This window comes from Monodon monoceros, unplaced genomic scaffold (assembly GCF_005190385.1).
Source record: "Monodon monoceros isolate NGI ecotype Baffin Bay Population unplaced genomic scaffold, NGI_Narwhal_1 Super_Scaffold_7, whole genome shotgun sequence".
NCBI classification, from domain to species: Eukaryota; Metazoa; Chordata; class Mammalia; order Artiodactyla; family Monodontidae; genus Monodon; species Monodon monoceros.
In genome coordinates, this window is record NW_021703784.1 from 19795119 (window position 1) to 19808017 (window position 12899).

Genomic DNA, 12899 nt, shown 5'->3' on the forward strand with positions numbered 1-12899 from the left:
CTCTACGTTGCAATCGTACCGAATCACGTGCAATCTTCTGCCTGATCTACCATCCTCTAGCCTCCTCACACCTCACCCCAGCTTCCATGGCCTCGTATCAGCTCCTTATCTTGCAGAATCCAGGTCAAGACTCTTGTCTCCCATGAAACTTGCAAGCAAATTCTTCCTGTACCCTTTGTTACATCACTGCTCAATGTGCTTAACTATTCTTGCACTTATTACACTGTACTGCAATTGTTTATCCGTTGCCCCAATTAGACTATGAATTCTTTCTAAGGGGAGAGAAATTCCTACCTCTTTAGCCACAGTACCTGGCACAGTGCCAATCACACAAGATACTTAATACCTACCAAATGAATGTTGACTTCTACAATATGTTTTGAAATTGACTCCTACTTGCCACTGTCACTATCTTCTACCTCTATCTTCTTATACATCCTTCTGCCTCTAGTTCATCAACCTTCCTAATCCTGCCTAAATTCCTTCTGAAGCACAATTCTGATCATGTCCTGCCTAACCTCAGAAACGTCTTATTGCTGTTAGACCCTGCCTCATCTTCGCTGCTGCTCCAGCAACTCACGGCAACCCACTGATTTTCCAAAGTGACAGCTCAGCTCCAACCTAATTACAAAACTGACCAGGACGTGGGGCAGGTCCACTCTAACCAGCCTCCACTCTAACATTCAATCATGATCTAATGAAGCTTATTAGCATTAGACACCCTTCCAAAGCCAAACTACGATCTGATGGTATTGGTGATAGCTACTCTATGGAAAAATCCATTTCCCCACTCCATGTGGCAGCAGTGGTGTACTGGGGGCTGGAGGGATGGGGGAGCAGTGGGGGGGTGGTGAGGAATGACTCTAAGGGGGATCACTATAGAGAATTTTAAAGCAATAACGAAACTGACTAAAGGTCAGTCCGCTTTTTTATCATCATAATGAACCACCAATTCTAAACCAAGTCAGTAATAAAATACTCCTCCCTGCCAAGGCAGACTGGCCCACCACCATGACTCCTTGGTGAACCACTGCTACTCAGGCATCACCCCCTTCTGAAACCTTTAACCTGCCCCAAAACAGAATTAACCACCTCTTCCTAAACCCTTAATAAATATCCTACAAGGTTGTAAGCACATTAAGGGGACCTTATCTTTAACCTCCAGCATGAACACTTACCCTTCTAGCCAGCTCCCCTTCGATAGTTTGCCTCAGTTATCCAGTAAGGTCCTCAGCGAGTGAAATGCACCAACTCCCATTTCATCTACATTGCTAGATGAAACCATCATGCATTACACTCATCCCTTAAGACCAGACTAACTGCATACAGTATAAAATTTGAATATAAAGGCTGGCAACCGCAGAACACCATAATCTGGACCCAACTCTGATTCCTACTACTCAATCTTATTACCTTCCTCATACCAAACTACTTATACTCAGTATATTTCTGCCTATTACATGTAAGTCTTTTCTGTATTACAGCACTCTGTATCTGATTTACCTAACTGCTAAACTCAGAAGGAAATTTAAACACTCAGTCCTGTTTCCGTGCTATAGATGCAATAGACACTCAGTTCTACTGAATAAAACTATGGACAATTAAGACATAAAAGAGTAGAATAAATTTTTATTATACAGCATTTTTATTTTTAAAAAAACTTTACCTTCATAGAATACATTTTCACATTAGAGATTCTCACGGTGGGAAAACAACAACTTATTCCTTACAATTTTATATTTGTGAACAGATTATTTTAGGACCAGTAAAATAAACACATTTGAGGATTAAGTCTCCATTTAGAACCTGTAACAATTTGAAACGTCTATAAAGGGACCTCTTCCCTACATGAAACTTCTCTATATTCAGAAACTCTCCAGGCTCTTCTTCCTAGGATCTAGAAATCAGTAATGTGAAATATCAGCATTTCTAATTTTCAAATCTCCCTAGGACACGTAACCATCAGTAACTGGTATCGACTGAACAGAGGGGGGGATGTTTACAAAAACGAAACACGGCCTAATTTTCTGCGAAGTCTTTCCTTATGAATTAACAGTCGTTCCCTTTCTCCATCATCCTAGGACAAATATAGAAGTTTGATCAAATATTGAGAGTAATAAAGCTGAATTCCCTTTAAGAGTCTGATAAATTAACAGGCAAAGGCTCATATATAATGTTTAGTTATACTGTGAGTCTTCTGAGAAGCTCTGAGACACCCCATTAACTCTCCAGAATACAAAACTCAGTCTCACAACTTCTTGGATACAATTTCTCTCAATCTTTCTTCAAAGATTAAACTCTAAACATAACTAGCTGATTAGGAGAAGAGGTTTACCAGCGGACTAATCTGTTACTTCCTTCTTATTGTGAGTTGAAATGGCATCACATAGCAGAGGCAAGCAGGTGTCCAATCAATTCTCAAGGTGTTAAGTCTAAAGGGTCAGAGCTTCCACAGCATAGCCACAGCTTTGCAGATGCCCACATCATGATAGTTGAAATAACAAAGCCCAGCAAAGGTGAACGCCGAGAGCACCAAAAAGCCTGCCTTGGCAGCTTTCTGCAACGCAGCCCCTCGAACATAGTCAGTAACAACTTGTCCAATGCCCCTAAAGAAAAAAAAAATCACAGTACAAATGAAAAACCACAAGTGATGTTAGAAGGCTATTCGGTTAACTTGGCTGCAAAAAAAATAATCAGTCAAGGTCAAAATGCAACTCATGGTAACAAAAATCATAAACCAAAATGAAGGAATCAAGTGTACCCTAACAATATAATAAAGACACCTTCCTATCCTTCAGATTCAATTTTCGAGTCGTTTATATCAAAGACAGTAACTAATTCCTACTCTATTTATAAAATTTTGTTTTTTATTTTTAAACCCAAACAAATGGCCTACAGACTTTTTCATTAATTGAAAAAGAATTTATTAAGCAGATATTATGTGCCAGAATCTGTTACAGATGTTGAGAGTACAGCAAATAAGACAGCATTCCTGCCCTTATGGAACAAACATTTTAGTGAAGAGAAAGAAAAAGTACGTAAGTGCTATGAAGAAATATTTTAGAAAGGATGGCTTGAATGAAAAGAACATCCCAAACAAAAGTAACAATGACCTTGGCATCTCTGAGGAATCGTAAAAAGGTTATGTGGCTGGAGAACAGGGAGACCAGAAGGCAGGGGCAGATCGCATAGGGGCTTGAAGGTCATAACAAGGAGTTTGAATTTTACTTGAAATACAACGGGAAACCACAGCTGTGCTTTAAGTAGGCAGTGACCAAAGTCAGCAGTGACCTAATTTTACTTTTTAAATAACAGTTCTATTGAGATATAATTCACATACCATAAAATTAACAATTCTGTGGCTTTTAGTATACTCACACAGAGTTGTGCAACACCATCACTGTTTAATCCCAGAACATTTTCATCAGAAACAAACTCTGTACCCTTTAGCCCATTAGGCAATCACTAATTTGTTTTCTGTCTCTACATATTTGCTAATTCGGGACACTTTCCATAAATGAAATCATACAATATGCGGCCTTTCGTGTTGAGTTTCTTTCACTCAGCATAACATTTTCAAGGTTCAGCCATGTTGCACCACGGATCAGCACTTTAGTCTTTGTATGGCCAAATAATATTCCTTTGTAAAAACATATCACATTTTGTTTAGCTATTCATCAATTAAGACACATCTGGACTGTTTCGCCTCTTTGGCTATTATATAATAACAACACTGCTATGAACATTATTGTACAAGTTTTTGTGTGCGTGGGGACATATGTTTTCAATCTTGGTAGGTATACACCTAAAAGTGAAATTGCCAAGTCATATAGCAACTCTCTGTTGTTAACTCATATTATAACTCTTTGTTATAGTAACTTTTGTTAGAACTGCCAAACTGTTTTCCAAGGTAGCCGCAACGTTTTACATTCCCAGCAGAGATATATGAGGACTCCCACTTCTCAACACTCATTATTGTCCATCTTTTTGATTACAGCCATCCTGGTAAAGTGTAAAGTGGTATAAAGTGGTATCTCAATGATGTGTAAAGTCGGTGTAAAGCGTAAAGTGGTATAAAGTGTAAGGTGTAAAGTGGTATCTCAATGAGGTTTTGATTTGCATTTCTCTAATAACAAACAATGTTGAGCATTTTTTCATGTGCTTATTTTCCATTTGCATATCTTCTTTGGATAAATGTAATTTTACCTTTTAAAAAGGTCACTCTGGCTATATGTGGTGAAAGGACAGTGCGGGCAGAAGGGTGGCAAGAACAGAAATAAAAAACTAGTTAGGAAGCAGCCGGAGTAGCCTAGGCAAGGCTGCTAGCTTAACTTGGCTCAGACTATGTTCTGAGGAGAGAACTAACACAAGCTGATGGACTGGTTGTGGGGTTAAGACAAAAAGTAATACCTAGAATGACTCCCAGGATTTTTGGCTTGAACAACAAGATTTAATTGAATTAGGGAAGAAGGGGAGAGAAGGAGGTTTTGAGGGGAAATCAAGAGAGATTTCAGGGGGGGCGAAAAGAGTGATTTTTGGCAATATTAAATTTGGGATGACTATTAGACATCCAAGTGGATAAGTCGGTCAGACAACTGGAAATACAAGTCCGCAGCTCAGGAAAAGAAGTCTGATCTGAGCTCACCCTGGAAAAGTGTGTAAACAGAGAAATTTTAAAAAGCCTAGAATGAGCCTGGAGATCAGACCTTTATTATTCAGAGGTCAGACAAGAGGAAAAGGAGCTGACAGAGGAGACTGAGAAAGTACAGCTGGTAAGGTAGAAGAAAACAAGGTGAGTATGGCATCTAGGAAGCCAAAGAAAATTTACTTAAGGAGAAAACAGTCGACTAACTTGAATGCTGCTGAGTTTCAAGTGGAGGACAGAGAATGGACAACTGGATTTGGAAAAAATGAAGGTCTTTAGTGATTTTGATAAGAATGATTTCAGTTACACAGTTGGGATAAAAAGCCCAATTAATGTGGGTTAAAAAAGATGGGATGCTGGGCTTCCCTGGTGGCGCAGTGGTTGAGAGTCCGCCTGCTGACGCAGGGGACACGGGTTCGTGCCCCGGTCCGGGAAGATCCCACATGCTGCGGAGCGGCTGGGCCCGTGAGCCATGGCCGCTGAGCCTGCGCGTCCGGAGCCTGTGCTCCACAACGGGAGAGGCCACAACAGTGAGAGGCCTTCGTACTGCCAAAAAAAAAAGAAAAAAAACCCAGCAGATTGGATGCTAAGGAACTAGTGCACAATTATAGACAATTCTTTCAAGTCTTTTCTGTGTATGTTTGAAAAAGGAAGAGAGAATCAGTAAGGTAATTGGAGAAGTCAATCGTAATTTTTAGAATGTATGACTTTAGGGCTTCCCTGGCGGTCCAGTGGTTAAGACTCCACACTTCCACTTCAGGGGGCACTGGTTGGGGAACTAAGATCCCATATGCCACATAGCACGGCCAAAAAAGAAAAAGTATGACTTTAGATTTATCTCTTATTCTGATTTTTCACCGATTTAGATGGATCTCCTTTCAAGAAACACACATCAGAGAAATCCTACTGTAGCTGTGAGCTAGTATTTCCATATGCAACTGGAATCTTCTATTGTGAGAGGTCTATCTGGTTAAAGGGTAATTCTAACCAACCCTAGAAAACTAGGTAAGCAAAATCACCTTTAATACTAGCTAGAAAATGATTCTGACAAGTTACTTAACTTCCCTGGGGTTTAGTTTCTACAACTGTAAAACAATAGGGTTGGTTAAGATACTCCCCCAAGTGCTTTCAGTTCTAACAATCCAAAAAAAACCTCCCCCACCCATGACAGCATATTGTCCTTGCAAAACAACACACAAGGGACAACTTAAGGAACCCAATTGTTATTAACAAACTTTCTAGAAGGTTCATTAACTTAGAAAGTCTAACAAACTACACTGGGTAAAATAAATAAAAACTGGAAATTCATCCATTCGACAAATATTTACTTAGTGCTATGTGTGAGATACTGCCCTAGGCACTAAAGATACAACAACAAATAAAAACAGTCAAAACTCCTATTATATTTCTTTTTTTAAAAAGAGCAAAACTGAACTATAGTGTCTAGTGATGCACATTTGGGTAATAAAACTATGATGAAATGTAAGAAAACGATTGCTATAAAAATCAGGATAAAATTTTTTCTGGTGGGGGGGATGTTGAACCATTATGACTGAGATACAACACAAGGAAGAGGCTCCTGCAGTAGACAGCAAAGGTCTATTTCTTGACCTGGGGGGGGGGTATTATTACTGTTATAATAATTCACTAAGCCATAGATTTGATTCTTATGATTTTCTGTATCTGTGCTTTCATTCTCGTGAGGGGAGACAAGAAATATACAAGATAATAAACAGATGATAAAGTATATTAGAATGAAATAAGTGCTACTGAGACAATAAAGACGGGGAGAGGGATAAGGAATGTTGGGAGAGACACTGCAATTTTGAGTAAGTCGTTAGAGACGGCTTCATTGAGAAGGTAACATTTAAGATGTGAAGGAAATGAGGCAACAAGCCAAGTACATAACTAGGAAAAGTTTCAAGTAGAAGGAACTGTAAGAGTAAAGCCCTGAGGCCTGGAGTGACCCAGGTGTGTTCAAGAATTAGCAAGGAAGCCAGTGTGAATGTGACAGTAAATGGTTGCAAATGAGGAAAGAAAGAGGGGGCAAGACCATATAGAGTCTGTAGATCACTGTAAGAACTCTGCCTTTTAGTTTAAGTAAGATTAGGAGACAATGAAGGGTTTCGAGGAGTGTCTGGACCTGTCTTAATATTTTAACAGGATCACAGGGGCTGCTGTGTTGAGAACAGACAGGAGACCAGTTAGGAGACTACTTCTGGAATCAAGCATGATGACCAGGTTTGGGGCTTGAACAAACAGAAGAATGGAAACGTCATTAATTCAAATGGGCAAGAATACTGGAGGAAGAGATCTGGGGAAGATCAGGAACTCAGTTTTATGACATGCTGTGTTCAAAATGCGTACAGATATGAAAGCGAAGACATCAAATAGGCAGGTGGATACATAAATCTGGGCATATAAATAGTTTACATATGTTTTAAGGTTCTCTTCAGATCTTCAGTATCTCAACCAACTTCTCCCTCATATGCAATAGTGAGACAAGCTCACAGCAAACAAATTGAGCAGACAATGTAATACTGAAAGGACTGCTGTACTTGCCAGTGACTATGAAGAGTGAGGGCTGCAGCCAGAGAGTAGTCCACCGCAGAGCAAGGATTCAAATAAGCAGCTGGAATTAGGCCCAGGAGCAAAACACTGACAACCCTCTCACCAGTCCAGTGGAGAGACGCAGCCTTGGAACCAGCTGTAGAAAGGAAGGACGAGATTCATAAGAGTTGCAGGGGGAAACACACATCTCAATATTTGCCACAAAATAACCCACTGACATAATGGCAAACAGAATGCATGGAAGACTTAACTCTGAGCATAAACAGGGTAAGATAAAGGTAAGTGAGAGATGCAATCTCCTTTCTTTGAAGTCTTTCAGCACAGGGTGTCTCAACACCTACATATGTTAATTAGAAGACAGATCCACTTTGCTTATAGGCAAGAAGATGGACAAAATATCTTTGCAGAATTACCAATCTTGGACTTAAGTGTAATAGACAGATACCTTATGAATATAAGTTGGTGACACCTATGGAATTCCTTTAAAACATCACTCTTTTGTTTACACCTAATCAAAAGTAAAGTAATATTGTAAGTAAAGTAATATTAAAGTAAGTAAAGTAATATTAAAAATCCTCCCAAAAGAAAATTAAACCAGCCAACTCAAAGAGAAGCAAAGTTCTCGGGCTTCCCTGGTGGCGCAGTGGTTAAAAATCTGCCTGCCAGGGGCTTCCCTGGTGGTGCATGGTTGAGAGTCCGCCTGCCGATGCAGGGGACACGGGTTCATGCCCCGGTCCAGGAGGATCCCACATGCCGCGGAGCCGCTGAGCCTGCGCTCCGCAACGGGAGAGGCCACAACAATGAGAGGCCCACGTACTGGGGAAAAAAAAAAATCTGCCTGCCAATGCAGGAGACACGGGTTCGAGCCCTGGTCTGGGAAGATCCCACATGCTGAGGAGCAACGAAGCCCATGTGCCACAACTACTGAGCCTTCACTCTAGAGTCTGTGAGCCACAACTACTGAAGCCCACGTGCCTAGAGCCCGTGCTCTGCAACAAAAGCCACTGTGATGAGAAGCCCGCACACCGCAACGAAGAGTAGCCCCTGCCCGCCGCAACTAGAGGAAGACCGACCGCAGCAACGAAGACCCAACAGAGCCAAAAATAAATAGATAGATAGAAGCAAAGTTCTAATGTCAACTTTTAGGGTCATGGTTCTTCTTCTGTTCCGTTACTTATAAATAGCCAAAAATAGATATGGAATGTGAAAACTTCTTTTATTTATTTTTTTTATACATTTATTTATTTTTGGCTACACTGGGTTTTCATTGCTGTGCACGGGCCCTCTCATCCAAGTTGCGGTGAGTGGGGACCACTCTTCGTTGCGGTGCGCAGGCTTCACACTGTGGTGGTTTCTCTTGTTGCGGAGCACGGGCTCTAGATGCACAGGCTTCAGCAGTTGTGGCTCACAGGCTCAGCTGTTCCGCGGCATACGGGATCTTCCTGGACCAGGGCTCGAACCCGTATCCCCTGCACTGGCAGGTGGGTTGCTAACCACTGGACCACCAGGGAAGTCCCTGAAAACTTCTTTTAAACAAGTGAAAATAAAATGGGCTTTAAACATCTCTTTGAGAGCCTCTACCTTTTTTTGGTTACACACCCCATTGGGAATCTAATAAAAGGATGGAGCTACTTCCTGGAAAAGTGCACATAGATACACACATTAAAAACTGTGTAGGGGGACTTCCCTGGCAGTCCAGTGCTTAAGACTCTGCGCTCCCAATGCAGGGGGCACAGGTTTGATCCCTGGTCAGGGAAGTAAGATCCCACATGTTGCGCAGCGTGGCCAAAAAATTAAAAAAAAAAACAACAACTGTGTAGGGACTTCCCTGGTGGCGCAGTGGTTAAGAATCTGCCTGCCAATGCAGGGGACACGGGTTTGAGCCCTCGTCCAGGAAGATCCCACATGCCGCAGAGCAACTAAGCCCGGGCGCCACAACTACTGAGCATGCGCTCTAGAGCCACGAGCCACAACTACTGAGCCCACGTGCCTAGAGCCCGTGCTCCACAACAAGAGAAACCACTGCAATGAGAAGACCGCACACCACAATGAAGACTAGCCCCTGCTCGCCACAACTAGAGAAAGCCTGTGTGCAGCAATGAAGACCCAATGCGGCCATAAATAAATAAATAAATTTTAAAAATAAAGACTGTGTATACAACTTTGGGGGACCTTCCTTTAGTCCCATGCACCCCAAGTTAAAACCACTCTGCTAAATCTAACTGAACAAAGTTCAGAAACAAAAACTTTTCAAAGATAACATAATTCTAAAAAGCAGGAAAACTATACTTGCCTAATTACTCATAACTCAGATGCAATTATAACTGGTAGACTTAAGAATCAAAAGAAGTCTTCTCTGTAAAATACTGATCTTTCTAGACTTTAAAAATGAAAATATAGTTAACTTGTTATTCACCTACAGATTTTCTAAGATTTAATACCTAAACAGTATTCATCCAAGAAATGCCATGATTTTAATATCAACCTAAATAAAAATAAGCATGTCAATTACAGCTATAAATATGCATGATTTTTTAAACTGTCTACTATTCCAAATTATTTGGATCTGGCTCCTCTCCATTAGCTACATAAATAAAAGTAACTAAACTATATTGAACAGACTCTTCCTACAGAACTATTTCCTTTTTAAAAAATTAAAAAAGTTAAAAAGACTTAGACCAGAAGTTTCTGTATGAGTGTAAATGGCATGATTCAACCACGCTAGCATTGTGTGCCCAGGTGTAGGCTAGGTCTTCATTTGACAGAGTTGGACACAAGAGTTCCTCTCAGAGACAGCAAGTCCTGCCAAAGGCATGATAATCAGCCCAGATGAAGATGGACATACAATGGTGGCTGGGTGACAGGTGAATGTGCTGTATTCCACACCATCCTGGGGTTGATCGGTCCTGGAGAAATGCTGAGACATGAGCCGGTCTGACCACTGGGGTTCGGAGGAAGAGAGCTAAGGAAAGAGACATAAGGGGGACCATAAGCACCTCTCCTTTAACAGGATTGACAGACTTTCTAAATGACCATAGGCAAGCGATTTAACCCCAAACAGGGAATGACCAACTCATCTGTAAAATGAGGATAGCGTCTATTTCACTGGGTTGCTATGAGATTAGACTAAGTAGCTATGGAAATATTGAAAAATCAATGAACACTTACATAAAAGGGCTTCACTTTGACTAATTAAAAAAAATAACTTATAGCTCCTTTCTTCTCCCATTTATTCATCTATTCATCCAACAAACATTTAATACATGCAAGATTATGCTCTGCACTAGAGCAAGAGATAAAAGACAAAGTCTTTGTCTTCAGGGAATTCAGTCTAGTTTGGGAAATACCATCTTCCTTTTCAAGATCAATTTCTCTGCTTGCACTCTTGAACCCATCCCTTTCTGTCCTCCTTTAGATCTTGTCTCTTGGTTTAAAAATAGGCAGACCTAGGTACACCCAACCCTACCAATGCTGCTGTGAGACGATGAGCAATTAAGTTAAATAGGCTCTCCAAGAGTCAATGTCCTTTCTTTTGTAAAATGAAAATACTGGTATTTACTTCATAATACAACGTTGAAAATTTTAAAATATATGTAAAATGTTCAGCATAATTCCCAGAATGTTATAAGCACTCGATAAAATGTAATTTCTCTCCTGTATCTTTAACCTCTCCTTCCTTCCTACTGACCATTTTCCCTCAACTGATGTAATATAATTAACCCTTCCCTTGACCCTATGTCCTCTAATGCCCATGCACTCTTCCCCTGCTCCCTTTCTTCACTTTCCAAACATGCTTCTTTAAAGTGTTGTCTAAATCACCTCAACTTCCTCATTTCCTTATCATTCTTCAACTCTGAAACTCGTCTTTATCCCCACCAAAGCTGCTTTAGTAAGTCACCAATGGTCTCCTGTGGCCACATCCAATAGACACTGTTTAGTCTTCATCTTATTGGGCTTTCTGCATCACGTGGCACTGGTGGCCTCTCCTCCCTTCTCTTCTCTGAAAGAACTCTCTTCTGCTTCTCCTTTTGATTCTCTCCTCTGCAGCTGCTCTTAAATGTCTGCCCAGGATTCCATCATCTGCCCATTGCTCTCCTTGCTTCCTACGCCACCCCTAGACATTTTGTCCACTCAACTTCTAGTGCCTTTAAGCTGATGAAACCCAACTCTGTATCCCCAGGCCTGATATCTCTCCAGAGTTTCAGAAGTTTAAGTGCCTAGAAGGCCTCTCCCCTGAGATACCCCACATGGTCCTCAAACTTACCATGGCAAAAACTAAAATCACCCTTCAACTCACTTTCTCATTTAAACTTGCCCCCCATCTACATGCTTACCACTTTATTTAATGACATCCCAGCCACTCTTTCACTTTACCCAGAAATCTGGAAGTCATGTAGGACATTCCCTCTAAATTCAGTCAAATGCCAAATCATACTGATGTATCTCCTAACATTTCCTGAGACAATCTTCTCTTATGTACAACTTTCCAAGTTCAGGACCTCACCATCCTTGCCAACACGGCTACAACAGTGTCTCAACTCGTCTCCCTGACTTATGTCTTAGCCTGCCCCATTTCCCATGATGGCCATCTACCACATTGTTACCAAAGTGGTCAATGTAAACTGCAAATCTATGTCAAACCTTTCAAGGGCTCCCCTTCACACGAAGTAAAATGCATACTCCAAATCAAGACAAGTTCTTCTGTGATTTGACTTCAGTTCACCTTTCCAGAACCATCTCACTCCCCATCTTGAGCTTCACACTCTAATATCTGATTTGTTTTGTTTTCTCTCATAACAAGCAGTTTCTACACCTTCATCATTCTTTTGCTCATCCCAGTAGCCCTAACTGTAATGCCCTTCTTCCTGTGGCCTTCCTTACCCTCAACACTCAAATCAGGCACACCTTCTTCAAGAACCCAGACAGGGTGATCCTTCCAAAACACACAGCTAATATATTCTTCCTCTGGACTGGCATACAATTTACTTACTGCACAGTTTTCACTTTATGTTACATTATGCTTATATGTGTTTTCTCTACAAAAACGAAAACTCTTTGAGGGCTGGAACCATGTTTTTTCACATTTGTAACCCAACCATACTACAGTGCCTAGTATAACACAAATGCCCACTTCTATAATTATCGAACTCAACTCCAAGGGAAATAGGCAAGACGTGGATTGGGACTTTGACCCTGACACTCTTGCGATTCAGGAAGGGAGCACACTAAAAACAGCGAATGGGGAGAAAAAGAGAACTCATGTGAATAGCCTCTGCAAGACTATAACTTTCAAATTACCCCATCACCACGTCAGCCCAGAGCAGGGGAGATACGCTCTCGGGTAAACATCTGGGCCCGCAGGCAACGCTGGTGATGCCGTGGTTTCGGCAGGAGACAGAGCTGCCAAAGGGAAGGAGGAGGGACACCCCCGCCCCGCCCCACCCCCGCTCAAAAGGTCTCACCGCCCAGCAAACGAATCCTCACCGCATTCCCTTCCCCGGCTGGAGGTTGTGCTAAACACCTCCAGCTGCCAGGATCCTCACCTCGCCCACCTCCGGCACCGCAGAGGACACTCAGCCTCCAGAGAGTCGCCATGTCGCTCGGGAAGGCTCAAGGTCATCCAGCAACCCGGAAGCAGTCATATGACAACATCCACCCGCGACGACGAAACAAAACGAGGAAA

General features: G+C 41.6%; 1 protein-coding gene across 2 annotated transcripts; it reads right to left on the reverse strand.

Annotated features, from left to right (window-relative positions):
* Positions 1–1612: 1612 nt before the first annotated feature.
* SDHD (succinate dehydrogenase complex subunit D) lies at positions 1613–12865 on the reverse strand. Of its 2 annotated transcripts, XM_029208548.1 has the most exons (4): positions 12760–12865; positions 10062–10178; positions 7208–7352; positions 1613–2606 (listed from the first exon to the last, which is right to left on the reverse strand). In XM_029208548.1, the coding sequence occupies exons 1-4, from the start codon at positions 12809–12811 to the stop codon at positions 2441–2443; spliced, it is 480 nt and encodes a 159-aa protein (XP_029064381.1). In that variant the 5' UTR covers positions 12812–12865; the 3' UTR covers positions 1613–2440. The 2 variants fall into 2 exon arrangements, with proteins under 2 accessions (XP_029064381.1, XP_029064382.1); XM_029208549.1 differs by lacking the exon at positions 7208–7352 and having other exon boundaries at positions 1636–2606; positions 12760–12861.
* Positions 12866–12899: the final 34 nt, after the last annotated feature.

Excerpts from the sequence above, each read along its gene's own strand:
- SDHD (XM_029208548.1), bottom strand. The coding sequence starts at position 12,811 with ATGGCGACTCTCTGGAGGCTGAGTGTCCTCTGCGGTGCCGGAGGTGGG. Across the intron at positions 10,179-12,759 it reads CGGTGCCGGAGGTGGGCGAG|CTCTCTTCCTCCGAACCCCA; the intron begins GTGAGGATCCTG and ends CTCTTTCCTTAG. Across the intron at positions 7,353-10,061 it reads CCTGTCACCCAGCCACCATT|CTGGTTCCAAGGCTGCGTCT; the intron begins GTATGTCCATCT and ends TCCTTTCTACAG.